At 39.8% G+C, this 27062-nt stretch overlaps 2 protein-coding genes and 1 long non-coding RNA gene across 3 annotated transcripts; all 3 read left to right on the top strand.

The window, feature by feature from the left end:
- The first annotated feature begins 1631 nt into the window (after positions 1 to 1631).
- LOC132210974 (integumentary mucin C.1-like) lies at positions 1632 to 4485 on the top strand. Its single transcript, XM_059654775.1, has 6 exons — positions 1632 to 1755; positions 2477 to 2536; positions 3139 to 3201; positions 3442 to 3519; positions 4095 to 4157; positions 4412 to 4485. Exons 1-6 carry the CDS (start codon positions 1632 to 1634, stop codon positions 4483 to 4485), a joined length of 462 nt encoding a protein of 153 aa, XP_059510758.1.
- A 694-nt stretch (positions 4486 to 5179) lies between these two features.
- On the top strand, positions 5180 to 7516 carry LOC132210958 (uncharacterized). The gene is made up of 4 exons (XR_009447224.1): positions 5180 to 5249; positions 6101 to 6163; positions 7148 to 7210; positions 7464 to 7516. It is a non-coding gene; the product is annotated as an uncharacterized LOC132210958 (long non-coding RNA).
- A 675-nt stretch (positions 7517 to 8191) lies between these two features.
- LOC132210973 (mucin-2-like) lies at positions 8192 to 26691 on the top strand. Its single transcript, XM_059654774.1, has 28 exons — positions 8192 to 8329; positions 9494 to 9630; positions 10198 to 10334; positions 10937 to 10999; positions 11237 to 11305; positions 12207 to 12269; positions 12524 to 12583; positions 13304 to 13363; positions 13966 to 14028; positions 14266 to 14334; positions 14910 to 14972; positions 15227 to 15286; positions 16007 to 16066; positions 16669 to 16731; positions 16969 to 17037; positions 17613 to 17675; positions 17931 to 17990; positions 18709 to 18768; positions 19878 to 19937; positions 20648 to 20733; positions 21898 to 22034; positions 22604 to 22740; positions 23343 to 23405; positions 23643 to 23711; positions 24288 to 24350; positions 24606 to 24665; positions 25384 to 25469; positions 26551 to 26691. Exons 1-28 carry the CDS (start codon positions 8192 to 8194, stop codon positions 26689 to 26691), a joined length of 2259 nt encoding a protein of 752 aa, XP_059510757.1.
- The last annotated feature ends 371 nt before the right edge of the window (positions 26692 to 27062 follow it).

Here is a 27062-nt window from a genome sequence, read left to right as displayed (position 1 = left end):
TTGAGGAAGCAAGGTCATTGGGGTCATTTAAGAGACTGCTGGACATGCATATGGTCACAGAAATTTGAGGGTGCATACATGAGGATCAATGGTCGGCACAACATTGTAGGCTGAAGGGCCTGTTCTGTGCAGTACTGTTATATGTTCTATGTTCTATGTTGACATTTTGCAACTCACATTAATTTGTGTGCGACTGCCCTAGATGCTATTACAAGCAGAAATGCAGTCTTGACCTACCATTGGAACACTTGTGTGATAGAGAGCAGGTTAATGACACAGATGCTTGATACAATTTATGATATGGTAGGTTGCTTTTTGATTGGCCATTTGTAGGATAGTTTCTGATCTTTTTTCCACATTCTCTCATCCTTTTGCATGTGCTCCTAGGTGCTGTTAAATCTTTCTCATTGGTCATGAATCAGTTTGTGTCTAGATTGTGATTACATTTCCTTTTCTACAATAGAAACCACATCAACATCAGGGACGACCACAACAGCCAGTTCCACTGCCAGCTCCACAACTGGTGAGTTTAGTCCTTTTTCATTAAACTTACAAAATAAATTTGAAGCAACAACATTAAAAACATTGGTGTAGGGAAACTTCTTTGTCAGTTTTGGTATGTGATCCACATCCTGCCTTCAGAACGTCTTGTGCTTAAGTCTTCAATGGAGCCTCGTGATTTCAATTTAGTCAGATCATCAACTCTTTGATGTGGAAAGGACAACACTCTGTCTGTTGCCTGATAGAACGCATTGGACATTTCCCTGCACACTCTGCTGCCTTGAAAAATACATTTCACATTGATTGGAAGATGAGTAGTATCGTCTATCAGAATGTGAGGCTTTATGCTTGACTCAAAATTTCAGAGAGAGATTTTTGGCTGTGCAAAAATGAAATCCTCGATAATGATTTAATGTTCATTTGCTCATACAAAAGTGACTCAAGAGAGAGAAGTGGGCAGAGGTTGCTGTCTTAATTATTCACCAAACCTCATTCAGAATTATTTCAGGAAAAAACATGAAACAGGCATCTGCATATTAATTTCCTTGAAGTCAGTCTCTGTGTTCTTAATGATTCTACTCGTAGATGAAGAATTAGCATATTCTTCTAAGAGGCTCTGATGGGGAGTTTCAGTGCCTCAAAGCTAGTCAATCACTGAAAGAAAGGACTGTCTTACTGTTCCTTACATGAATGTGGCATCCACCATCTGTTTTATTCTGGGCACGTGCCATGCTTTCTCAGCTGCAGTATGAATTTACAAACCGGTTGGTCTTTATCGGTTGGTTTCTGCATGACCTGAGGGTGCTGCTTGAGGTGGAATAAGCAGCCTCAAATCAAAAAGGAATATACTGACTCGAAGTTCATTTGTTTTCTTTTAGAAGAAACAACTTCAACATTAGTATTCACCACTACAGCACCGTCTACTTCCAGTTCCACATCTGGTGAGTGAAGACTTAGTTTGTTGAACATTGAATATCGTTTGAACAGAATCACTGCCCACAGCATTCGTTCAAATTTTGGACAACTGCTATATTTCAATTATCTCTATTTCAGTGTGTATTTCACACATATACTGACTGATTTCTATAAGGTATCCAGCCAGAGTACTTACCTTATTTCATTCCGAAAAAATGATATATATTAGTTTGGAACTGAATCAAAGTGTTGTGAATTTCAATTTCTCTCATATTTCAGAACAAACCTCCACAACAGTCTCAGCAACAACTCCTGGCTCAACCACTGGCTCCACAACTGGTGAGTACCGATGATGTCTGTAAGAATTGCAAGGCCTTAGATACCAGTGAAGTGATGGAATATTCACCTCCTGTTCGGTAAAAGGCTGTTCCCATGGTCTTCCAGCATCATATTCTGTATGTACAAGAGGAGAGAGCTTTTAGCACAAAAAGTCAATAGATTTCCACAATAACAAAAGGAATCTCGTGCAGGCATTTTTCATCCGCCCCATTGAAAATATTCAGACTCGCCAAACATTTAATATTGATTCTGTTGCCCTCCTACTCCTCTTAGCTTGGCACATTGTTTCTGTTTAACGAAACATCTAATGCAGATTGATGCCTGGCATCAAATTGGTTGTGTCACACATTTAGCTTACAACGCCCAGTGGCAAACAACGTCATCCTGTTCAAATGTGTTTCCTCACCTCACACTTGACACTTTGAAACTCACATTAAATTGTGTGCGACTACCCTTGATGCTATTGCAAGCAGAAATAAAGTCTTGACCTACCACTGGAACACTCGTGTGATGGAGAGCAGGTTAATGACACAGATGGTTGACACAATTTATGATATGGTAGGATGCATTTTGATTGGCTATCTGTGGGATAGGCTCTGATCTTTTTTACACATTCTCTCATCCTTTGTGCACTCCCTCCTAAGTTCTGTTGAATCTTTCTCATTGGTCATGATTCAGTTTATATGTCGAGATTGTGATCACATTTTCTTTTCTTCAATAGAAACCACATCAACATCAGGGACGACCACCACAGCCAGTTCTACTGCCAGCTCCACCACTGGTGAGTTCAGTCCTTTCTCAGTAAACATGAAGATTCAATTTGAAGCAAAGACCTAAAAAGTCTCTGAACAGGGAAATTCCTTTGTTACTTCTGGTCCATCAACCACTGTCTTGCCTAAAGAAGATGCTGTGCTGAAGATTTCCGTCCAGCCTTGTGCATTCAACTCAGTCAGATCATCAACCCTTTGATACAGAAAGACAACACTGGGCCTGTTGGCTGATACATTGCACTACACGTTTGCCTGCGCAATCTGCTTGCTTGAAAAATACCTCTCACTTTGATTGGAAGATGAGCAGTGAGCTCCCTCAGGGTGCCAAACAGTCTTGACACTTGACTCAAAACTTCTGAGATTGATTATTTGAATTGTCTGACTTTAAACAAATTTGATGGGCACAATTCCTATTCTCCAACAGTGATCACACCTCAAAAGCAATTACCTTCCTGCAGTGACCTTTGGCTCCTATCAGCTGCCAGGTCATTGTAATAATTTTCATGATACCTGTGTCCACTGTCCGTTTCAATGACAGAATGATTGTCTTCTCTCAATCGTGCCGCATGGGCCGTTCAAAAATTACTTGATGATTCTGTTCTTTTTCCTTCAGAAGAATCAGCTACAACAACAGGGACAGGTACCACAGCTGAGACGACTGCCATTTCCACAGCTGGTGAGTGATACATGCATTCAACACAATTCACAACCTTGTTGCAAGTGGAACGGTTTCTGAATTTCAGCAGCCTCACTGAGAACACATACTACTACCATCAGCTTGATACTTGGCACAATTCATTGTAAAAATTCTATCGGAATTCAGTTGATTGTCCCATTTCCATCATAATTCATGTCAGATTGGTTTCTAGTGAATGTTGATTAAGTATTGAATATTATTCATTTTCTTTTTCAATAGGAACATCAACAACAACAACAACAAGAACAACAACAGCGCCTACAACTACACCTGGCTCCACCAGTACCTCAACAACAGGTATGTGATGGTTTCCATGAGCCGTAAGACCAATGACTTTGATATAAACGTCATCTTTAGCTTCTTGACAATGAAACTGTGTTGATTTGATTTTCAAAAACTGAATAAAATCATTGAAGTGGACAGGTATTGATGTCCTAATTATTCACCAAACCTCATGAAGAAATATTTCAGACACAAACATGAAATAGAAAACTTTTTATGTAAGGGTATCTGTGAAGTCAGTCTCTGTAATATTAATGTTTCCACTCGCAGTGGTATCACTATGAAGTATCATCATGTTGTTGAAAGAAGGTATGCTGGTGAGATTCAGTGCTTTAAAGCCATTTGATGCCTCAAACAAGGCACTGTCTTAGTATATGTAACATGGATAATTGGGTTCATTTATTTGGAATGATCGTTACTTCTCATTGTGACATAAACCATGTTTTATCAGCTGTAGTCACAATTTTCAAACTGGCTCGTCATCTTTCGCTTTGTTTGCACACCATCTGGAGGGGCTGTTTCAAGAGGAACAACCAAGCCAACATCTAAAAAGAACATACTGACTGGAAGTTCATTTGTTTATCTTTTAGAAGAAACCACTTCAGCAACAGTATCCGCCACTACAGCACCGTCTACTTCCAGTTCCATAACTGGTGAGTGAAGCCTTCAGTTACTAAACATGAAGTGACCCTTGAACAGAATCACTTCTTTGCTCATTTATGGTTCAATTGTTTGACAATTTATATTTGTCACTTTTCTCTTTTTCTGTGGTGGTTTGGACATGAACATTTATTTATTTCCACCATGTATCTGGGAGAAATACTTGCCTCCTCTCATTCTGAAACATATCATATATCTTTTGGAAATGAACAAAGTGTTGTGAACTTCAATTTCTCTCATATTTCAGAACAAACCTCCACAACAGTCTCAGCAACAACTCCTGGCTCAACCACTGGCTCCACAACTGGTGAGTACCGATGATGCCTGTAAGAATTGCAAGGCCTTAGATTCCAGTGAATTGATGGAATCTTCACCTCCTGTTTGGTAAAAGGCTGTTCCCATGGTCTTCCAGCATCTTGTTCTATTCCTACAAGAGGAGAGAGCTTTGAGCACAAAAAGTCAATATATTTCCACAATATCAAAAGGAATCTCGTGCAGGCATTTTTCATCCGTCCCATTGAAAATATTCAGCCTCTCCAAACATTTAATATTAATGCCAATGCCCTGCTATTCCACTTAGCCTCGCACATTGTTTCTAATCAAAGAAACGTCTAATGCAGATTGATGCCTGGCATCAAATTGGTTGTGTCACACAGTTAGGTTACAATGCCCAGTGGCAAACTCTGTCATTCTGTCCAAATGTGTTTCCTCACCTCACACTTGACACTTTGCAACTCACACTAATTTGTGTGCGACTGCCCTAGATGCTATTACAAGCAGAAATGCAGTCTTGACCTACCATTGGAACACTCGTGTGATAGAGAGCAGGTTAATGACACAGATGCTTGATACAATTTATGATATGGTAGGTTGCTTTTGGATTGGCCATTTGTAGGATAGGTTCTGATCTTTTTTCCACATTCTCTCATCCTTTTGCATGTTCCCCTAAGTGCTGTGAAATCTTTTTCATTGGTCATGAATCAGTTTGTGTCTGGATTGTGTTTACATTTCCTTTTCTACAATAGAAATCACATCACCATCAGGGACGACCACAACAGCCAGTTCTACTGCCAGCTCCACAACTGGTGAGTTTAGTCCTTTTTCATTTAACGTGAGAAATCAATTTGAAGCAACAATATTAAAAACATTGGTGTAGGGAAACTTCTTTGTCAGTTTTGGTATGTGATCCACATCCTGCCTTCAGAACGTCTTGTGCTAAAGTCTTCAATGGAGCCTTGTGATTTCAATTTAGTCAGATCATCAACTCTTTGATGTGGAAAGGATAACACTCTGCCTGTTGCCTGATAGAACGCATTGGACATTTCCCTGCACACTCTGCTGGCTTGAAAAATACATTTCACATTGATTGGAAAATGAGTAGTATCGTCTATCAGAATGTGAGGCTTTATGCTTGACTCAAAATTTCTGAGAGACACTTCTGACTGTTCAAAAATGAGATCCTCCACAACGAATTTGCGATCATTTGCTCTTACAAAAGTGACTCAAGAGAGAGAAGCGGGAAGAGGTTGATGTCTTAATTATTCACCAAACCTCATTCAGAATTATTTCAGGAACAAACATAAAACAGGCATCTGCATATCAGTATCCTTGAAGTCAGCCTCTGTGTTCTTTTGATTCCACTCGTAGTTGAAGAATTATCATATTCTTGAAAGAAGGTCTGCTGGTGAGTGCCTCAAAGCTAGTCAATCACTAAAAGAAAGAACCTTCTTACCGTTCTTTACTTGAATGTAGCATCCACCATCTATTTTATACTGAGCACGTGCCATGCTTTCTCAGCTGCAGTAAGAATTTTCAAACCAGTTGGGCATCTCTCGGTTTGTTTGTGCACGATCTGGAAATGATGCTTGACATGGAATACAGAGCCTCAAATCAAAAAGGACTTAAACTGACGAGAAGTTCATTTGTTTTCTTTTAGAAGAAACAACTTCAAAATTAGTACCCACCACTACAGCACCGTCTGCTTCCAAATCCACATCTGGTGAGTGAAGACTTAGTTTGTTGAACATTAAGTATCCTTTCAAGAGAATCTCTTCTCTCAGCATTCGCTCATATTTTGAACAGCTGCTAAATTTAAGTTATCTCTATGTCAGTGTGTATTTGACACTTGGACTTATCGGTTGTGATAATGTATCCAGACAGATTATTCAGCCACACCAAACATTTAATATTGATGCCATTCCCCTGTACTCCACTGAGCCTCTCACATTGTTTCTATTCAAAGAAACATCTAATGCAGATTGATGCCTGGCATCAAATTGGTTGTGTCACACAGTTAGATTACAATGCCCAGTGGCAAACTATATCATTCTGTTCAAATGTGTTTCCTCACCTCACACTTGACACTTTGCAACTCACATTAATTTGTGTGCGACTGCCCTTGATGCTATTACAAGCAGAAATGCAGTCTTGACCTACCATTGGAACACTTGTGTGATAGAGAGCAGGTTAATGACACGGATGCTTGATACAATTTATGATATGGTAGGTTGCTTTTGGATTGGCCATTTGTAGGATAGGTTCTGAACTTTTTTCCACATTCTCTCATCCTTTTGCAAGTTCCCCGTCATCAAACCTCATTCAGAATTATTTCAGGAACAAACATAAAAAAGGCATCTGCATATCAGTATCCTTGAAGTCAGTCTCTGTGTTCTTAATGATTCCACTCGTAGTTGAAGAATTATCATATTCTTGAAAGAAGCTCTGATGGGGAGTTTCAGTGCCTCAAAGCTAGTCAATCACTGAAAGAAAGGACTGTCTTACGGTTCCTGACACGAACGTGGCATCCACCATCTATTTTATTCTGGGCACGTGCCATGCTTTCTCGGCTGCAGTAAGAATTTTCAAACCGGTTGGTCCTTATCGGTTGGTTTGTGCACGATCTGAGGGTGCTGCTTGAGGTGGAATAAGCAGCCTCAAATCAAAAAGGAATATACTGACTCGAAGTTCATTTGTTTTATTTTAGAAGAAACAACTTCAACATTAGTATTCACCACTACAGCACCATCGACTTCCAGTTCCACATCTGGTGAGTGAAGACTGAGTTTGTTGAACATTAAGTGTCGTTGGAAGAGAATCACTGCCCACAGCATTCGTTCAAATTTTGGACAACTGCTATCTTTCACTTATCTCTATTTCAGTGTGTATTTCACACACATAGTTACTGATTGCTATAATGTATCCAGCCAGAATGCTTCCCGTATTTCGTTCCGAAAATATGATATATATTAGTTTGGAATTGAATCATAGTGGTGCGAACTTCAATTTCTCTCATATTTCAGAACAAACCTCCACAACAGTCTCAGCAACAACTCCTGGCTCAACCACTGGCTCCACAACTGGTGAGTACCGATGATGTCTGTAAGAATTGCAAGGCCTTAGATACCAGTGAATTGATGGAATCTTCACCTCCTGTTCGGTAAAAGGCTGTTCCCATGGTCTTCCAGTGTCTTATTCTATTTCTGCAACAGTAGAATATTTTGAGCTTAAAAGATCATGGACTTTTATAGAATGACAGAACGATTCTTCTGCAGACATTTGCGAATCTTTCCACTGAATCTATTCAGCCTCTACAAACATTTAACATTGAGACCGTTGCCCTGCTACTCCACTTAGCCTCGCACATTGTTTCTATGCACAGAAACGTCTGTTGTAATTCGATCACTGCCATCAAGTTGCTTGTTCCACACATTGAGGTTACAACTCCAAGTGGCGACCTGTCATTATGTTCAAATATTTTTCTGCACCTCACACTTGACATTTTGCAACTCACATTAATCTGTGTCTGACTGCCCTTGATGATTTTACAAGCAGAAACGATGTCTTGGCCTACCACAGGAAATCCCATGTGACAGAGAGTTTGAGAATGACGCAAATTCTTTGTACAAGTTATGATATAGCAGGATTCCTCTGGATTGGCCATCTGTGTGCTAGTTTCTGATCTTTTTTGCGCATTCTCTCTCCATTTGACCATTCCCTCCTAAATGCTTATGAATCGCACTCATTGATCATGATTCAGGTTATGCGTATGGATTGTGTTTACATTTCCTTTCCTTCAATAGAAAGCACATCAACATCAGGGACAACCACCACAGCCAGTTCTACTGCCAGCTCCACAACTGGTGAGTTGACTCCATTTTCATTAAAGGTGAGAGATCAATGTGAAGCAACAACATTAAAAACATGGATGTAGGGAAATTCCTTTGTCAATTTTGGTCTATGATCCACATTCTGCCTTCAGAATTTGTTGTGTTTTAGTCTTCAATGCAACCACATGAAAACAATTTCGTCAGATCATCAACTCTTTGATGTGGAAAGGACAACACTGGGCCACTTGGCTGATAGATCATAACAAACATTTGCCTGCACTCTCTGCTGGCTTGAAAACTCCCTTTTACATTGATTGGAGGACAGGTAGTATCATCTATCAGAATGTGAGACTGTATCCTTGACTCAAAATTTTTGAGGTTGATTCCTATCTGTGCAAAATGATGTGCATCTTGAGATCCTTGACAATGAAATTGTGTTCATTTGCTCTTTCAAAAGTGACTCAAGAGATGGAAGTGATCAGAGATTGATGTCTTAATTATTCACGAAACTGCATTCAGAATTATTTTTGGAACAAACATGAAACAGCAATCTGTATATAGGGCTTCCTAAAAGTTAGTCACTGTTTTCAGAATGATTGAACTAATTGTTGAAGTGTTATCATACGCTTGAAAGGAGATATGCTGGTCAGCTTTAGTGCCTCATCGCTAGCCAATTGCTCAAAAAAGGTTCTGTCCTACTGTTCTTAACTTCAAAGTGGCATACACTATTTGAGTAATTTGGGCCATATGCCATGGTTACTTAGCTGCAGTAAGAATTGTCAAAGCAGCTGGTAAACTTTGTGTGTTTGTGCACGATCTAGAGGTCTGGCGGTGCTGCTTGAGGAGGAATAAGCAGCACAAATTAAAAAGGAATAAACTGACTAGAAGTTCATTTGTTTTCTTTTAGAAGAAACAACTTCAACATTAGTATCCACCACTACAGCACCGTATACTTCCAGTTCCACATCTGGTGAGTGAAGACTTAGTTTGTTGAACATTAAGAGTCGTTTGAACAGAATCACTGCCCACAGCATTCGTTCAAATTTTGGACAACTGCTACATTTCAATTATCTCTATTTCAGTGTGTATTTCACATATATATTTACTGATTTCTATAAGATATCCAGCCAGAATACTTACCTTATTTCATTCTGAAAAAATGATGTATATTAGTTTGGAAATGAATCAAAGTGTTGTGAACTTCAATTTCTCTCATATTTCAGAACAAACCTCCACAACAGTCTCAGCAACAACTCCTGGCTCAACCACTGGCTCCACAACTGGTGAGTACCGATGATGTCTGTAAGAATTGCAAAGCCTTAGATACCAGTGAAGTGATGGAATCTTCACCTCCTGTTTGGTAAAAGGCTGTTCCCATGGTCTTCCAGCATCTTATTCTATTCCTACAAGAGGAGAGAGCTTTGAGCACAAAAAGTCAATATATTTCCACAATAACAAAAGGATTCTGGTGCAGGCATTTTTCATCCGTCCCATTGAAAATATTCAGTCTCTCCAAACATTTAATATTGATGCCGTTGCCCTTCTACTCCTCTTAGCCTGACACATTTTTTCTGTTTAAAGAAACATCTAATGCAGATTGATGCCTGGCATCAAATTGGTTGTGTCACACATTTAGCTTACAACGCCCAGTGGCAAACAACGTCATCCTGTTCAAATGTGTTTCCTCACCTCACACTTGACACTTTGAAACTCACATTAAATTGTGTGCGACTACCCTTGATGCTATTGCAAGCAGAAATAAAGTCTTGACCTACCACTGGAACACTCGTGTGATGGAGAGCAGGTTAATGACACAGATGGTTGACACAATTTATGATATGGTAGGATGCATTTTGATTGGCTATCTGTGGGATAGGCTCTGATCTTTTTTACACATTCTCTCATCCTTTGTGCACTCCCTCCTAAGTGCTGTTGAATCTTTCTCTTTGGTCATGATTCAGTTTATGTGTCGAGATTGTGATTACATTTCCTTTTCTTCAATAGAAACCACATCAACATCAGGGACGACCACCACAGCCAGTTCTACTGCCAGCTCCACAACTGGTGAGTTCAGTCCTTTCTCAGTAAACATGAAGATTCAATTTGAAGCAAGAACCTAAAAAGTCTCTGAACAGGGAAATTCCTTTGTTTCTTCTGGTCCATCACCCATTTTCTTGCCTAAAGAAGATGCTGTGCTAAAGATTTCCGTCCAGCCTTGTGCATTCAACTCAGTCAGATCATCAACCCTTTGATACAGAAAGACAACACTGGGCCTGTTGGCTGATACATTGCGCTACATGTTTGCCTGCGCAATCTGCTTGCTTGAAAAATACCTCTCACTTTGATTGGAAGATGAGCAGTGAGCTCCCTCAGGGTGCCAAACAGTCTTGACACTTGACTCAAAACTTCTGAGATTGATTATTTGAATTGTCTGGCTTTAAACAAATTTGATGGGCACAATTCCTATTCTCCAACAGTGATCACACCTCAAAAGCAATTACCTTCCTGCAGTGACCTTTGGCTCCTATCAGCTGCCAGGTCATTGTAATAATTTTCATGATACCTGTGTCCAGTGTCCGTTTCAATGACAGAATGATTGTCTTCTCTCAATCCTGCCGCATGGGCCATTCAAAAATTACTTGATGATTCTGTTCTTTTTCCTTCAGAAGAATCAGCTACAACAACAGGGACAGGTACCACAGCTGAGACGACTGCCATTTCCAAAGCTGGTGAGTGATACATGCATTCAACACAATTCACAACCTTGTTGCAAGTGGAACGGTTTCTGAATTTCAGCAGCCTCACTGAGAACACATACTACTACCGTCAGCTTGATACTTGGCACAATTCATTGTAAAATTTCTATCGGAATTCAGTTGATTGTCCCATTTCCATCATAATTCATGTCAGATTGGTTTCTGGTGAATGTTGATTAAGTATTGAATATTATTCATTTTCTTTTTCAGTAAGAACATCAACAAGAACAACAACAGCGCCTACAACTACACCTGGCTCCACCAGTACCTCAACAACAGGTATGTGATGGTTTCCATGAGCCGTAAGACCAATGACTTTGATATAAACGTCATCTTTAGCTTCTTGACAATGAAACTGTGTTGATTTGCTTTTCGAAAACTGAATAAAATCATTGAAGTGGACAGGTATTGATGTCCTAATTATTCGCCAAACCTCATGAAGAAATATTTCAGACACAAACATGAAATAGAAAACGTTTTTATATAAGAGCGTCTGTGAAGTCAGTCTCTGTAATATTAATGTTTGCACTCGCAGTGTTATCACTATGAAGTATCATCATGTTGTTGAAAGAAGGTATGCTGGTGAGATTCAGTGCTTTAAAGCCATTTGATGCCTCAAACAAGGCACTGTCTTAGTATATGTAACATGGATAATTGGGTTCATTTATTTGGAATGATCGTTACTTCTCATTGTGACATAAACCATGTTTTATCAGCTGTGGTCACAATTTTCAAACTGGCTCGTCATCTTTCGCTTTGTTTGTACACCATCTGGAGGGGCTGTTTCAAGAGGAACAACCAATCCAGCATCAAGAAAGAATATAAAATGTGAGGCTGGATGAACACAGCAGGCCAAGCAGCATCTCAGGAGCACAAAAGCTGACGTTTCGGGCCTAGACCCTTCATCAGAGAGGGGGATGGTGGGAGGGAACTGGAATAAATAGGGAGAGAGGGGGAGGCGGACCGAAGATGGAGAGTAAAGACCAGTTCCCTCCCACCATCCCCCTCTCTGATGAAGGGTCGAGGCCCGAAACGTCAGCTTTTGTGCTCCTGAGATGCTGCTTGGCCTGCTGTGTTCATCCAGCCTCACATTTTATTATCTTGGAATCTCCAGCATCTGCAGTTCCCATTATCTCAAGAAAGAATATACTGACTGGAAGTTCATTTGTTTATCTTTTAGAAGAAACCACTTCAGCAACAGAGTCCGCCACTACAGCACCGTCTACCTCCAGTTCCATAACTGGTGAGTGAAGCCTTCAGTTACTAAACATGAAGTGACCCTTGAACAGAATCACTTCTTTGCTCATTTGTGGTTCAATTGTTTGACAATTTATATTTGTCACTTTTCTCTTTTTCTGTGGTGGTTGGGACATGAACATTTATTTATTTCCACCATGTATCTGGGAGAAATACTTACCTCCTCTCATTCTGAAACATATCATATATCTTTTGGAAATGAACAAAGTGTTGTGAACTTCAATTTCTCTCATATTTTAGAACAAACCTCCACAACAGTCTCAGCAACAACTCCTGGCGCAACCACTGGCTCCACGACTGGTGAGTACCGATGATGTCTGCATGAATTGCAAGGCCTCAGATACCAGTGAAGTGATGGAATCTTCACCTTCTGTTTGGTAAAAGGCTGTTCCCATGGTCTTCCAGCATCTTATTCTATTCCACAAGAGGAGAGAGCTTTGAGCACAATAAGTCAATATATTTCCACAGTAACAAAAGGATTCTGGTGCAGGCATTTTTCATCCGTCCCATTGAAAATATTCAGACTCTCCAAACATTTAATATTGTTGCCGTTGCCCTTTTACTCCTCTTAGCCTGACACATTTTTTCTGTTTAAAGAAACATCTAATGCAGATTGATGCCTGGCATCAAATTCGTTGTGTCACACATTTAGCTTACAACGCCCAGTGGCAAACAACGTCATCCTGTTCAAATGTGTTTCCTCACCTAACACTTGACACTTTGAAATTCACATTAAATTGTGTGCGACTACCCTTGATGCTATTGCAAGCAGAAATAAAGTCTTGACCTACCACTGGAACACTCGTGTGATGGAGAGCAGGTTAATGACACAGATGGTTGACACAATTTATGATATGGTAGGATGCATTTTGATTGGCTATCTGTGGGATAGGCTCTGATCTTTTTTACACATTCTCTCATCCTTTGTGCACTCCCTCCTAAGTGCTGTTGAATCTTTCTCATTGGTCATGATTCAGTTTACGTGTCGAGATTGTGTTTACATTTCCTTTTCTTCAATAGAAACCACATCAACATCAGGGACGACCACCACAGCCAGTTCTACTGCCAGCTCCACAACTGGTGAGTTCAGTCCTTTCTCAGTAAACATGAAGATTCAATTTGAAGCAAGAACCTAAAAAGTCTCTGAACAGGGAAATTCCTTTGTTACTTCTGGTCCATCAACCACTGTCTTGCCTAAAGAAGATGCTGTGCTGAAGATTTCTGTCCAGCCTTGTGCATTCAACTCAGTCAGATCATCAACCCTTTGATACAGAAAGACAACACTGGGCCTGTTGGCTGATACATTGCGCTACACGTTTGCCTGCGCAATCTGCTTGCTTGAAAAATACCTCTCACTTTGATTGGAAGATGAGCAGTGAGCTCCCTCAGGGTGCCAAACAGTCTTGACACTTGACTCAAAACTTCTGAGATTGATTATTTGAATTGCCTGGCTTTAAACAAATTTGATGGGCACAGTTCCTATTCTCCAACAGTGATCACACCTCAAAAGCAATTACCTTCCTGCAGTGACCTTTGGCTCCTATCAGCTGCCAGGTCATTGTAATAATTTTCATGATACCTGTGTCCAGTGTCCGTTTCAATGACAGAATGATTGTCTTCTCTCAATCCTGCCGCATGGGCCATTCAAAAATTACTTGATGATTCTGTTCTTTTTCCTTCAGAAGAATCAGCTACAACAACAGGGACAGGTACCACAGCTGAGACGACTGCCATTTCCACAGCTGGTGAGTGATACATGCATTCAACACAATTCACAACCTTGTTGCAAGTGGAACGGTTTCTGAATTTCAGCAGCCTCACTGAGAACACATACTACTACCGTCAGCTTGATACTTGGCACAATTCATTGTAAAAATTCTATCGGAATTCAGTTGATTGTCCCATTTCCATCATAATTCATGTCAGATTGGTTTCTGGTGAATGTTGATTAAGTATTGAATATTATTCATTTTCTTTTTCAGTAAGAACATCAACAAGAACAACAACAGCGCCTACAACTACACCTGGCTCCACCAGTACCTCAACAACAGGTATGTGATGGTTTCCATGAGCCGTAAGACCAATGACTTTGATATAAACGTCATCTTTAGCTTCTTGACAATGAAACTGTGTTGATTTGCTTTTCGAAAACTGAATAAAATCATTGAAGTGGACAGGTATTGATGTCCTAATTATTCGCCAAACCTCATGAAGAAATATTTCAGACACAAACATGAAATAGAAAACTTTTTATCTAAGAGCGTCTGTGAAGTCAGTCTCTGTAATATTAATGTTTGCACTCGCAGTGGTATCACTATGAAGTCTCATCATGTTGTTGAAAGAAGGTATGCTGGTGAGATTCAGTGCTTTAAAGCCATTTGATGCCTCAAACAAGGCACTGTCTTAGCATATGTAACATGGATAATTGGGTTCATTTATTTGGAATGATCGTTACTTCTCATTGTGACATAAACCATGTTTTATCAGCTGTGGTCACAATTTTCAAACTGGCTCGTCATCTTTCGCTTTGTTTGTACACCATCTGGAGGGGCTGTTTCAAGAGGAAAAACCAACCCAGCATCAAAAAAGAATATACTGACTGGAAGTTCATTTGTTTATCTTTTAGAAGAAACCACTTCAACAACAGTATCCGCCACTACAGCACCGTCTACTTCCAGTTCCATAACTGGTGAGTGAAGACTTCAGTTACTAAACATGAAGTGACCCTTGAACAGAATCACTTCTTTGCTCATTTATGGTTCAATTGTTTGACAATTTATATTTGTCACTTTTCTCTTTTTCTGTGGTGGTTTGGACACTAACATTTATTTATTTCCACCATGTATCTGGGAGAAATACTTACCTCCTCTCATTCTGAAACATATCATATATCTTTTGGAAATGAACAAAGTGTTGTGAACTTCAATTTCTCTCATATTTTAGAACAAACCTCCACAACAGTCTCAGCAACAACTCCTGGCGCAACCACTGGCTCCACGACTGGTGAGTACCGATGATGTCTGCATGAATTGCAAGGCCTCAGATACCAGTGAAGTGATGGAATCTTCACCTTCTGTTTGGTAAAAGGCTGTTCCCATGGTCTTCCAGCATCTTATTCTATTCCACAAGAGGAGAGAGCTTTGAGCACAATAAGTCAATATATTTCCACAGTAACAAAAGGATTCTGGTGCAGGCATTTTTCATCCGTCCCATTGAAAATATTCAGACTCTCCAAACATTTAATATTGTTGCCGTTGCCCTTTTACTCCTCTTAGCCTGACACATTTTTTCTGTTTAAAGAAACATCTAATGCAGATTGATGCCTGGCATCAAATTGGTTGTGTCACACATTTAGCTTACAACGCCCAGTGGCAAACAACGTCATCCTGTTCAAATGTGTTTCCTCACCTAACACTTGACACTTTGAAATTCACATTAAATTGTGTGCGACTACCCTTGATGCTATTGCAAGCAGAAATAAAGTCTTGACCTACCACTGGAACACTCGTGTGATGGAGAGCAGGTTAATGACACAGATGGTTGACACAATTTATGATATGGTAGGATGCATTTTGATTGGCTATCTGTGGGATAGGCTCTGATCTTTTTTACACATTCTCTCATCCTTTGTGCACTCCCTCCTAAGTGCTGTTGAATCTTTCTCATTGGTCATGATTCAGTTTACGTGTCGAGATTGTGTTTACATTTCCTTTTCTTCAATAGAAACCACATCAACATCAGGGACGACCACCACAGCCAGTTCTACTGCCAGCTCCGCAACTGGTGAGTTCAGTCCTTTCTCAGTAAACATGAAGATTCAATTTGAAGCAAGAACCTAAAAAGTCTCTGAACAGGGAAATTCCTTTGTTACTTCTGGTCCATCAACCACTGTCTTGCCTAAAGAAGATGCTGTGCTGAAGATTTCTGTCCAGCCTTGTGCATTCAACTCAGTCAGATCATCAACCCTTTGATACAGAAAGACAACACTGGGCCTGTTGGCTGATACATTGCGCTACACGTTTGCCTGCGCAATCTGCTTGCTTGAAAAATACCTCTCACTTTGATTGGAAGATGAGCAGTGAGCTCCCTCAGGGTGCCAAACAGTCTTGACACTTGACTCAAAACTTCTGAGATTGATTATTTGAATTGCCTGGCTTTAAACAAATTTGATGGGCACAGTTCCTATTCTCCAACAGTGATCACACCTCAAAAGCAATTACCTTCCTGCAGTGACCTTTGGCTCCTATCAGCTGCCAGGTCATTGTAATAATTTTCATGATACCTGTGTCCAGTGTCCGTTTCAATGACAGAATGATTGTCTTCTCTCAATCCTGCCGCATGGGCCATTCAAAAATTACTTGATGATTCTGTTCTTTTTCCTTCAGAAGAATCAGCTACAACAACAGGGACAGGTACCACAGCTGAGACGACTGCCATTTCCACAGCTGGTGAGTGATACATGCATTCAACACAATTCACAACCTTGTTGCAAGTGGAACGGTTTCTGAATTTCAGCAGCCTCACTGAGAACACATACTACTACCGTCAGCTTGATACTTGGCACAATTCATTGTAAAAATTCTATCGGAATTCAGTTGATTGTCCCATTTCCATCATAATTCATGTCAGATTGGTTTCTGGTGAATGTTGATTAAGTATTGAATATTATTCATTTTCTTTTTCAGTAAGAACATCAACAAGAACAACAACAGCGCCTACAACTACACCTGGCTCCACCAGTACCTCAACAACAGGTATGTGATGGTTTCCAAAAGCCGTAAGACCAATGACTTTGATATAAACGTCATCTTTAGCTTCTTGACAATGAAACTGTGTTGATTTGCTTTTCGAAAACTGAATAAAATCATTGAAGTGGACAGGTATTGATGTCCTAATTATTCGCCAAACCTCATGAAGAAATATTTCAGACACAAACATGAAATAGAAAACTTTTTATCTAAGAGCGTCTGTGAAGTCAGTCTCTGTAATATTAATGTTTGCACTCGCAGTGGTATCACTATGAAGTCTCATCATGTTGTTGAAAGAAGGTATGCTGGTGAGATTCAGTGCTTTAAAGCCATTTGATGCCTCAAACAAGGCACTGTCTTAGCATATGTAACAAGGATAATTGGGTTCATTTATTTGGAATGATCGTTACTTCTCATTGTGACATAAACCATGTTTTATCAGCTGTGGTCACAATTTTCAAACTGGCTCGTCATCTTTCGCTTTGTTTGCACACCATCTGGAGGGGCTGTTTCAAGAGGAAAAACCAACCCAGCATCAAAAAAGAATATACTGACTGGAAGTTCATTTGTTTATCTTTTAGAAGAAACCACTTCAACAACAGTATCCGCCACTACAGCACCGTCTACTTCCAGTTCCATAACTGGTGAGTGAAGACTTCAGTTACTAAACATGAAGTGACCCTTGAACAGAATCACTTCTTTGCTCATTTATGGTTCAATTGTTTGACAATTTATATTTGTCACTTTTCTCTTTTTCTGTGGTGGTTTGGACACTAACATTTATTTATTTCCACCATGTATCTGGGAGAAATACTTACCTCCTGTCATTCTGAAACGTAGCATATAATCTTTTGGAAATGAACAAAGTGTTGTGAACTTCAATTTCTCTCATATTTCAGAACAAACTTCCACAACAGTCTCAGCAACAACTCCTGGCTCAACCACTGGCTCCACAACTGGTGAGTACCGATGATGCCTGTAAGAATTGCAAGGCCTTAGATTCCATTGAATTGATGGAATCTTCACCTCCTGTTTGGTAAAAGGCTGTTCCCATGATCTTCCAGCATCTTATTCTATTCCTACAAGAGGAGAGAGCTTTGAGCACAAAAAGTCAATATATTTCCACAATATCAAAAGGAATCTCGTGCAGACATTTTTCATACGTCCCATTGAAAATATTCAGCCTCTCCAAACATTTAATATTAATGCCAATGCCCTGCTATTCTACTGAGCCTCGCACATTGTTTCTAATCAAAGAAACGTCTAATGCAGATTGATGCCTGGCATCAAATTGGTTGTGTCACACAGTTAGGTTACAATGCCCAGTGGCAAACTCTGTCATTCTGTCCAAATGTGTTTCCTCACCTCACACTTGACACTTTGCAACTCACACTAATTTGTGTGCGACTGCCCTAGATGCTATTACAAGCAGAAATGCAGTCTTGACCTACCATTGGAACACTCGTGTGTTAGAGAGCAGGTTAATGACACAGATGCTTGATACAATTTATGATATGGTAGGTTGCTTTTGGATTGGCCATTTGTAGGATAGGTTCTGATCTTTTTTCCACATTCTCTCATCCTTTTGCATGTCCCCCTAAGTGCTGTGAAATCTTTCTCATTGGTCATGAATCAGTTTGTGTCTAGATTGTGTTTACATTTCCTTTTCTACAATAGAAACCACATCAACATCAGGGACGACCACCACAGCCAGTTCTACTGCCAGCTCCACAACTGGTGAGTTTAGTCCTTTTTCATTTAACATGAGAAATCAATTTGAAGCAACAATATTAAAAACATTGGTGTAGGGAAACTTCTTTGTCAGTTTTGGTATGTGATCCACATCCTGCCTTCAGAACGTCTTGTGCTTAAGTCTTCAATGGAGCCTCGTGATTTCAATTTAGTCAGTTCATCAACTCTTTGATGTGGAAAGGACAACACTCTGCCTGTTGCCTGATAGAACACATTGGACATATCCCTGCACACTCTGCTGGCTTTTAAAATACATTTCACATTGATTGGAAGATGATTAGTGTCATCTGTCAGAATGTGAGGGTTTATGCTTGACTCAAAATATCTGAGAGAGATTTCTGGCTGTGCAAAAATGAGATCCTTGACAATGACTTAATGTTCACCAAACCTCATTCAGAATTATTTCAGGAACAAACATGAAACAGGCATCTGCATATCAGTATCCTTGAAGTCAGTCTCTGTGTTCTTAATGATTCCACTCATAGTTGAAGAATTATCATATTCTTGAAAGATGCTCTGATGGGGAGTTTCAGTGCCTCAAAGCTAGTCAATCACTGAAAGAAAGGACTGTCTTACGGTTCCTTACACGAACGTGGCATCCACCATCTATTTTATTCTGGGCACGTGCCATGCTTTCTCGGCTGCAGTAAGAATTTTCAAACCGGTTGGTCTTTATCGGTTGGTTTCTGCATGACCTGAGGGTGCTGCTTGAGGTGGAATAAGCAGCCTCAAATCAAAAAGGAATATACTGACTCGAAGTTCATTTGTTTTCTTTTAGAAGAAACAACTTCAACATTAGTATTCACCACTACAGCACCATCGACTTCCAGTTCCACATCTGGTGAGTGAAGACTTAGTTTGTTGAACATTAAGTGTCGTTGGAACAGAATCACTGCCCACAGCATTCGTTCAAATTTTGGACAACTGCTATCTTTCACTTATCTCTATTTCAGTGTGTATTTCACACACGTAGTTACTGATTGCTATAATGTATCCAGCCAGGATACTTCCCGTATTTCATGCCGAAAAAATGATATATATTAGTTTGGAATTGAATCATAGTGTTGTGAACTTCAATTTCTCTCATATTTCAGAACAAACCTCCACAACAGTCTCAGCAACAACTCCTGGCTCAACCACTGGCTCCACAACTGGTGAGTACCGATGATGTCTGTAAGAATTGCAAGGCCTTAGATACCAGTGAATTGATGGAATCTTCACCTCCTGTTCGGTAAAAGGCTGTTCCCATGGTCTTCCAGTATCTTATTCTATTTCTGCAACAGTAGAATATTTTGAGCTGAAAAGATCATGGACTTTTATAGAATGACAGAACGATTCTTCTGCAGACATTTGCGAATCTTTCCACTGAATCTATTCAGCCTCTACAAACATTTAACATTGAGACCATTGCCCTGCTACTCCACTTAGCCTCGCACATTGTTTCTATGCACAGAAACGTCTGTTGTAATTCGATCACTGCCATCAAGTTGCTTGTTCCACACATTGAGGTTACAACTCCAAGTGGCGACCTGTCATTATGTTCAAATATTTTTCTGCACCTTGCACTTGACTCACATTAATCTGTGTCTGACTGCCCTTGATGATTTTACAAGCAGAAACGATGTCTTGGCCTACCACAGGAAATCCCATGTGACAGAGAGTTTGAGAATGACGCAAATTCTTTGTACAAGTTATGATATAGCAGGATTCCTCTGGATTGGCCATCTGTGTGCTAGTTTCTGATCTTTTTTGCGCATTCTCTCTCCATTTGACCATTCCCTCCTAAATGCTTATGAATCGCACTCATTGATCATGATTCAGGTTATGCGTATGGATTGCGTTTACATTTCCTTTCCTTCAATAGAAAGCACATCAACATCAGGGACAACCACCACAGCCAGTTCTACTGCCAGCTCCACAACTGGTGAGTTGACTCCATTTTCATTAAAGGTGAGAGATCAATGTGAAGCAACAACATTAAAAACATGGATGTAGGGAAATTGCTTTGTCAATTTTGGTCTATGATCCACATTCTGCCTTCGGAATTTGTTGTGCTTTAGTCTTCAATGCAACCACATGAATTCCATTTCGTCAGATCATCAACTCTTTGATGTGGAAAGGACAACACTGGGCCACTTGGCTGATAGATCATAACAAACATTTGCCTGCACTCTCTGCTGGCTTGAAAAATACCTTTTACATTGATTGGAGGACAGGTAGTATCATCTATCAGAATGTGAAACTGTATCCTTGACTCAAAATTTTTGAGATTGATTCCTATCTGTGCAAAATGATGTGCATCTTGAGATCCTTGACAATGAAATTGTATTCATTTCCTCTTTCAAAAGTGACTCAAGAGATGGAAGTGATCAGAGATTGATGTCTTAATTATTCACGAAACTGCATTCAGAATTATTTTTGGAACAAACATGAAACAGCAATCTGTAAATAGGGCTTCCTAAAAGTTAGTCACTGTTTTCAGAATGATTGAACTAATTGTTGAAGTGTTATCATACTCTTGAAAGGAGGATTGCTGGTCAGCTTTAGTGCCTCATCGCTAGCCAATTGCTCAAAAAAGGTTCTGTCCTACTGTTCTTAACTTCAAAGTGGCATACACTATTTGAGTAATTTGGGCCATATGCCATGGTTACTTAGCTGCAGTAAGAATTTTCAAAGCAGCTGGTAAACTTTGTGTGTTTGTGCACGATCTAGAGGTCTGGCGGTGCTGCTTGAGGAGGAATAAGCAGCACAAATTAAAAAGGAATAAACTGACTAGAAGTTCATTTGTTTTCTTTTAGAAGAAACAACTTCAACATTAGTATCCACCACTACAGCACCGTATACTTCCAGTTCCACATCTGGTGAGTGAAGACTTAGTTTGTTGAACATTAAGTATCATTTGAACAGAATCACTGCCCATAGCATTCGTTCAAATTTTGGACAACTGCTACATTTCAATTATCTCTATTTCAGTATGTATTTCACACATATACTTACTGATTTCTATAAGATATCCAGCCAGAATACTTACCTTATTTCATTCTGAAAAAATGATGTATATGAGTTTGGAAATGAATCAAAGTGTTGTGATCTTCAATTTCTCTCATATTTCAGAACAAACCTCCACAACAGTCTCAGCAACAACTCCTGGCTCAACCACTGGCTCCACAACTGGTGAGTACCGACGATGTCTGTAAGAATTGCAAGGCCTTAGATACCAGTGAAGTGATGGAATCTTCACCTCCTGTTTGGTAAAAGGCTGTTCCCATGGTCTTCCAGCATCTTATTCTATTCCTACAAGAGGAGAGAGCTTTGAGCACAATAAGTCAATATATTTCCACAATAACAAAAGGATTCTGGTGCAGGCATTTTTCATCCGTCCCATTGAAAATATTCAGACTCTCCAAACATTTAATATTGATGCCGTTGCCCTTCTACTCCTCTAAGCCTGACACATTGTTTCTGTTTAAAGAAACATCTAATGCAGTTTGACGCCTGGCATCAAATTGGTTGTTTCACACATTTCACTTACATTTTGCCCAGTGGCAAACAACGTCATCCTGTTCAAATGTGTTTCCTCACCTCACACTTGACACTTTGAAACTCACATTAAATTGTGTGCGACTACCCTTGATGCTATTGCAAGCAGAAATAAAGTCTTGACCTACCACTGGAACACTCGTGTGATGGAGAGCAGGTTAATGACACAGATGGTTGACACAATTTATGATATGGTAGGATGCATTTTGATTGGCTATCTGTGGGATAGGCTCTGATCTTTTTTACACATTCTCTCATCCTTTTTGCACTCCCTCCTAAGTGCTGTTGAATCTTTCTCATTGGTCATGATTCAGTTTATGTGTCGAGATTGTGATTACATTTCCTTTTCTTCAATAGAAACCACATCAACATCAGGGACGACCACCACAGCCAGTTCTACTGCCAGCTCCACAACTGGTGAGTTCAGTCCTTTCTCAGTAAACATGAAGATTCAATTTGAAGCAAGAATCTAAAAAGTCTCTGAACAGGGAAATTCCTTTGTTACTTCTGGTCCATCACCCATTGTCTTGCCTAAAGAAGATGCTGTGCTGAAGATTTCCGTCCAGCCTTGTGCATTCAACTCAGTCAGATCATCAACCCTTTGATACAGAAAGAAAACACTGGGCCTGTTGGCAGATACATTGCATTACACGTTTGCCTGCGCAAACTGGTTGCTTGAAAAATACCTCTCACTTTGATTGGAAGATGAGCAGTGAGCTCCCTCAGGGTGCCAAACAGTCTTGACACTTGACTCAAAACTTCTGAGATTGATTATTTGAATTGTCTGACTTTAAACAAATTTGATGGGCACAATTCCTATTCTCCAACAGTGATCACACCTCAAAAGCAATTACCTTCCTGCAGTGACCTTTGGCTCCTATCAGCTGCCAGGTCATTGTAATAATTTTCATGATACCTGTGTCCAGTGTCCGTTTCAATGACAGAATGATTGTCTTCTCTCAATCCTGCCGCATGGGCCATTCAAAAATTACTTGATGATTCTGTTCTTTTTCCTTCAGAAGAATCAGCTACAACAACAGGGACAGGTACCACAGCTGAGACGACTGCCATTTCCACAGCTGGTGAGTGATACATGCATTCAACACAATTCACAACCTTGTTGCAAGTGGAACGGTTTCTGAATTTCAGCAGCCTCACTGAGAACACATACTACTACCGTCAGCTTGATACTTGGCACAATTCATTGTAAAAATTCTATCGGAATTCAGTTGATTGTCCCATTTCCATCATAATTCATGTCAGATTGGTTTCTGGTGAATGTTGATTAAGTATTGAATATTATTCATTTTCTTTTTCAGTAAGAACATCAACAAGAACAACAACAGCGCCTACAACTACACCTGGCTCCACCAGTACCTCAACAACAGGTATGTGATGGTTTCCATGAGCCGTAAGACCAATGACTTTGATATAAACGTCATCTTTAGCTTCTTGACAATGAAACTGTGTTGATTTGCTTTTCGAAAACTGAATAAAATCATTGAAGTGGACAGGTATTGATGTCCTAATTATTCGCCAAACCTCATGAAGAAATATTTCAGACACAAACATGAAATAGAAAACTTTTTTATATAAGAGCGTCTGTGAAGTCAGTCTCTGTAATATTAATGTTTGCACTCGCAGTGGTATCACTATGAAGTATCATCATGTTGTTGAAAGAAGGTATGCTGGTGAGATTCAGTGCTTTAAAGCCATTTGATGCCTCAAACAAGGCACTGTCTTAGTATATGTAACATGGATAATTGGGTTCATTTATTTGGAATGATCGTTACTTCTCATTGTGACATAAACCATGTTTTATCAGCTGTGGTCACAATTTTCAAACTGGCTCGTCATCTTTCGCTTTGTTTGTACACCATCTGGAGGGGCTGTTTCAAGAGGAAAAACCAACCCAGCATCAAAAAAGAATATACTGACTGGAAGTTCATTTGTTTATCTTTTAGAAGAAACCACTTCAACAACAGTATCCGCCACTACAGCACCGTCTACTTCCAGTTCCATAACTGGTGAGTGAAGACTTCAGTTACTAAACATGAAGTGACCCTTGAACAGAATCACTTCTTTGCTCATTTATGGTTCAATTGTTTGACAATTTATATTTGTCACTTTTCTCTTTTTCTGTGGTGGTTTGGACACTAACATTTATTTATTTCCACCATGTATCTGGGAGAAATACTTACCTCCTGTCATTCTGAAACGTAGCATATAATCTTTTGGAAATGAACAAAGTGTTGTGAACTTCAATTTCTCTCATATTTCAGAACAAACTTCCACAACAGTCTCAGCAACAACTCCTGGCTCAACCACTGGCTCCACAACTGGTGAGTACCGATGATGCCTGTAAGAATTGCAAGGCCTTAGATTCCATTGAATTGATGGAATCTTCACCTCCTGTTTGGTAAAAGGCTGTTCCCATGATCTTCCAGCATCTTATTCTATTCCTACAAGAGGAGAGAGCTTTGAGCACAAAAAGTCAATATATTTCCACAATATCAAAAGGAATCTCGTGCAGACATTTTTCATACGTCCCATTGAAAATATTCAGCCTCTCCAAACATTTAATATTAATGCCAATGCCCTGCTATTCTACTGAGCCTCGCACATTGTTTCTAATCAAAGAAACGTCTAATGCAGATTGATGCCTGGCATCAAATTGGTTGTGTCACACAGTTAGGTTACAATGCCCAGTGGCAAACTCTGTCATTCTGTCCAAATGTGTTTCCTCACCTCACACTTGACACTTTGCAACTCACACTAATTTGTGTGCGACTGCCCTAGATGCTATTACAAGCAGAAATGCAGTCTTGACCTACCATTGGAACACTCGTGTGTTAGAGAGCAGGTTAATGACACAGATGCTTGATACAATTTATGATATGGTAGGTTGCTTTTGGATTGGCCATTTGTAGGATAGGTTCTGATCTTTTTTCCACATTCTCTCATCCTTTTGCATGTCCCCCTAAGTGCTGTGAAATCTTTCTCATTGGTCATGAATCAGTTTGTGTCTGGATTGTGTTTACATTTCCTTTTCTACAATAGAAACCACATCACCATCAGGGACGACCACAACAGCCAGTTCTACTGCCAGCTCCACAACTGGTGAGTTTAGTCCTTTTTCATTTAACGTGAGAAATCAATTTGAAGCAACAATATTAAAAACATTGGTGTAGGGAAACTTCTTTGTCAGTTTTGGTATGTGATCCACATCCTGCCTTCAGAACGTCTTGTGCTTAAGTCTTCAATGGAGCCTCGTGATTTCAATTTAGTCAGTTCATCAACTCTTTGATGTGGAAAGGACAACACTCTGCCTGTTGCCTGATAGAACACATTGGACATATCCCTGCACACTCTGCTGGCTTGAAAAATACATTTCACATTGATTGGAAGATGATTAGTGTCATCTGTCAGAATGTGAGGCTTTATGCTTGACTCAAAATATCTGAGAGAGATTTCTGGCTGTGCAAAAATGAGATCCTTGACAATGACTTAATGTTCACCAAACCTCATTCAGAATTATTTCAGGAACAAACATGAAACAGGCATCTGCATATCAGTATCCTTGAAGTCAGTCTCTGTGTTCTTAATGATTCCACTCATAGTTGAAGAATTATCATATTCTTGAAAGATGCTCTGATGGGGAGTTTCAGTGCCTCAAAGCTGGTCAATCACTGAAAGAAAGGACTGTCTTACGGTTCCTTACACGAACGTGGCATCCACCATCTATTTTATTCTGGGCACGTGCCATGCTTTCTCGGCTGCAGTAAGAATTTTCAAACCGGTTGGTCTTTATCGGTTGGTTTCTGCATGACCTGAGGGTGCTGCTTGAGGTGGAATAAGCAGCCTCAAATCAAAAAGGAATATACTGACTCGAAGTTCATTTGTTTTCTTTTAGAAGAAACAACTTCTACATTAGTATTCACCACTACAGCACCATCGACTTCCAGTTCCACATCTGGTGAGTGAAGACTTAGTTTGTTGAACATTAAGTGTCGTTGGAACAGAATCACTGCCCACAGCATTCGTTCAAATTTTGGACAACTGCTATCTTTCACTTATCTCTATTTCAGTGTGTATTTCACACATAGTTACTGATTGCTATAATGTATCCAGCCAGGATACTTCCCTTATTTCATGCCGAAAAAATGATATATATTAGTTTGGAATTGAATCATAGTGTTGTGAACTTCAATTTCTCTCATATTTCAGAACAAACCTCCACAACAGTCTCAGCAACAACTCCTGGCTCAACCACTGGCTCCACAACTGGTGAGTACCGATGATGTCTGTAAGAATTGCAAGGCCTTAGATACCAGTGAATTGATGGAATCTTCACCTCCTGTTCGGTAAAAGGCTGTTCCCATGGTCTTCCAGTATCTTATTCTATTTCTGCAACAGTAGAATATTTTGAGCTGAAAAGATCATGGACTTTTATAGAATGACAGAACGATTCTTCTGCAGACATTTGCGAATCTTTCCACTGAATCTATTCAGCCTCTACAAACATTTAACATTGAGACCGTTGCCCTGCTACTCCACTTAGCCTCGCACATTGTTTCTATGCACAGAAACGTCTGTTGTAATTCGATCACTGCCATCAAGTTGCTTGTTCCACACATTGAGGTTACAACTCCAAGTGGCGACCTGTCATTATGTTCAAATATTTTTCTGCACCTTGCACTTGACTCACATTAATCTGTGTCTGACTGCCCTTGATGATT

Source organism: Stegostoma tigrinum, chromosome 25 (assembly GCF_030684315.1).
Source record: "Stegostoma tigrinum isolate sSteTig4 chromosome 25, sSteTig4.hap1, whole genome shotgun sequence".
In the NCBI taxonomy this organism is placed as follows: domain Eukaryota; kingdom Metazoa; phylum Chordata; class Chondrichthyes; order Orectolobiformes; family Stegostomatidae; genus Stegostoma; species Stegostoma tigrinum.
Note: the sequence above shows the minus strand (reverse complement) of the source record. Positions and strands in the feature narration are given on the sequence as shown.

What these genes read in the sequence shown, in the direction of transcription:
- LOC132210974 (XM_059654775.1), top strand. Translation starts at nt 1,632, where the DNA reads ATGATATATATTAGTTTGGAACTGAATCAAAGTGTTGTGAATTTCAAT. An exon ending in CACCAGTACCTCAACAACAG is followed by an intron (nt 3,520 to 4,094) that starts GTATGTGATGGT and finishes TTTATCTTTTAG; the next exon opens with AAGAAACCACTTCAGCAACA. An exon ending in TACTTCCAGTTCCATAACTG is followed by an intron (nt 4,158 to 4,411) that starts GTGAGTGAAGCC and finishes CTCATATTTCAG; the next exon opens with AACAAACCTCCACAACAGTC.
- LOC132210973 (XM_059654774.1), top strand. Translation starts at nt 8,192, where the DNA reads ATGATTCAGGTTATGCGTATGGATTGTGTTTACATTTCCTTTCCTTCA. An exon ending in CACCAGTACCTCAACAACAG is followed by an intron (nt 11,306 to 12,206) that starts GTATGTGATGGT and finishes TTTATCTTTTAG; the next exon opens with AAGAAACCACTTCAGCAACA. An exon ending in CACCAGTACCTCAACAACAG is followed by an intron (nt 14,335 to 14,909) that starts GTATGTGATGGT and finishes TTTATCTTTTAG; the next exon opens with AAGAAACCACTTCAACAACA.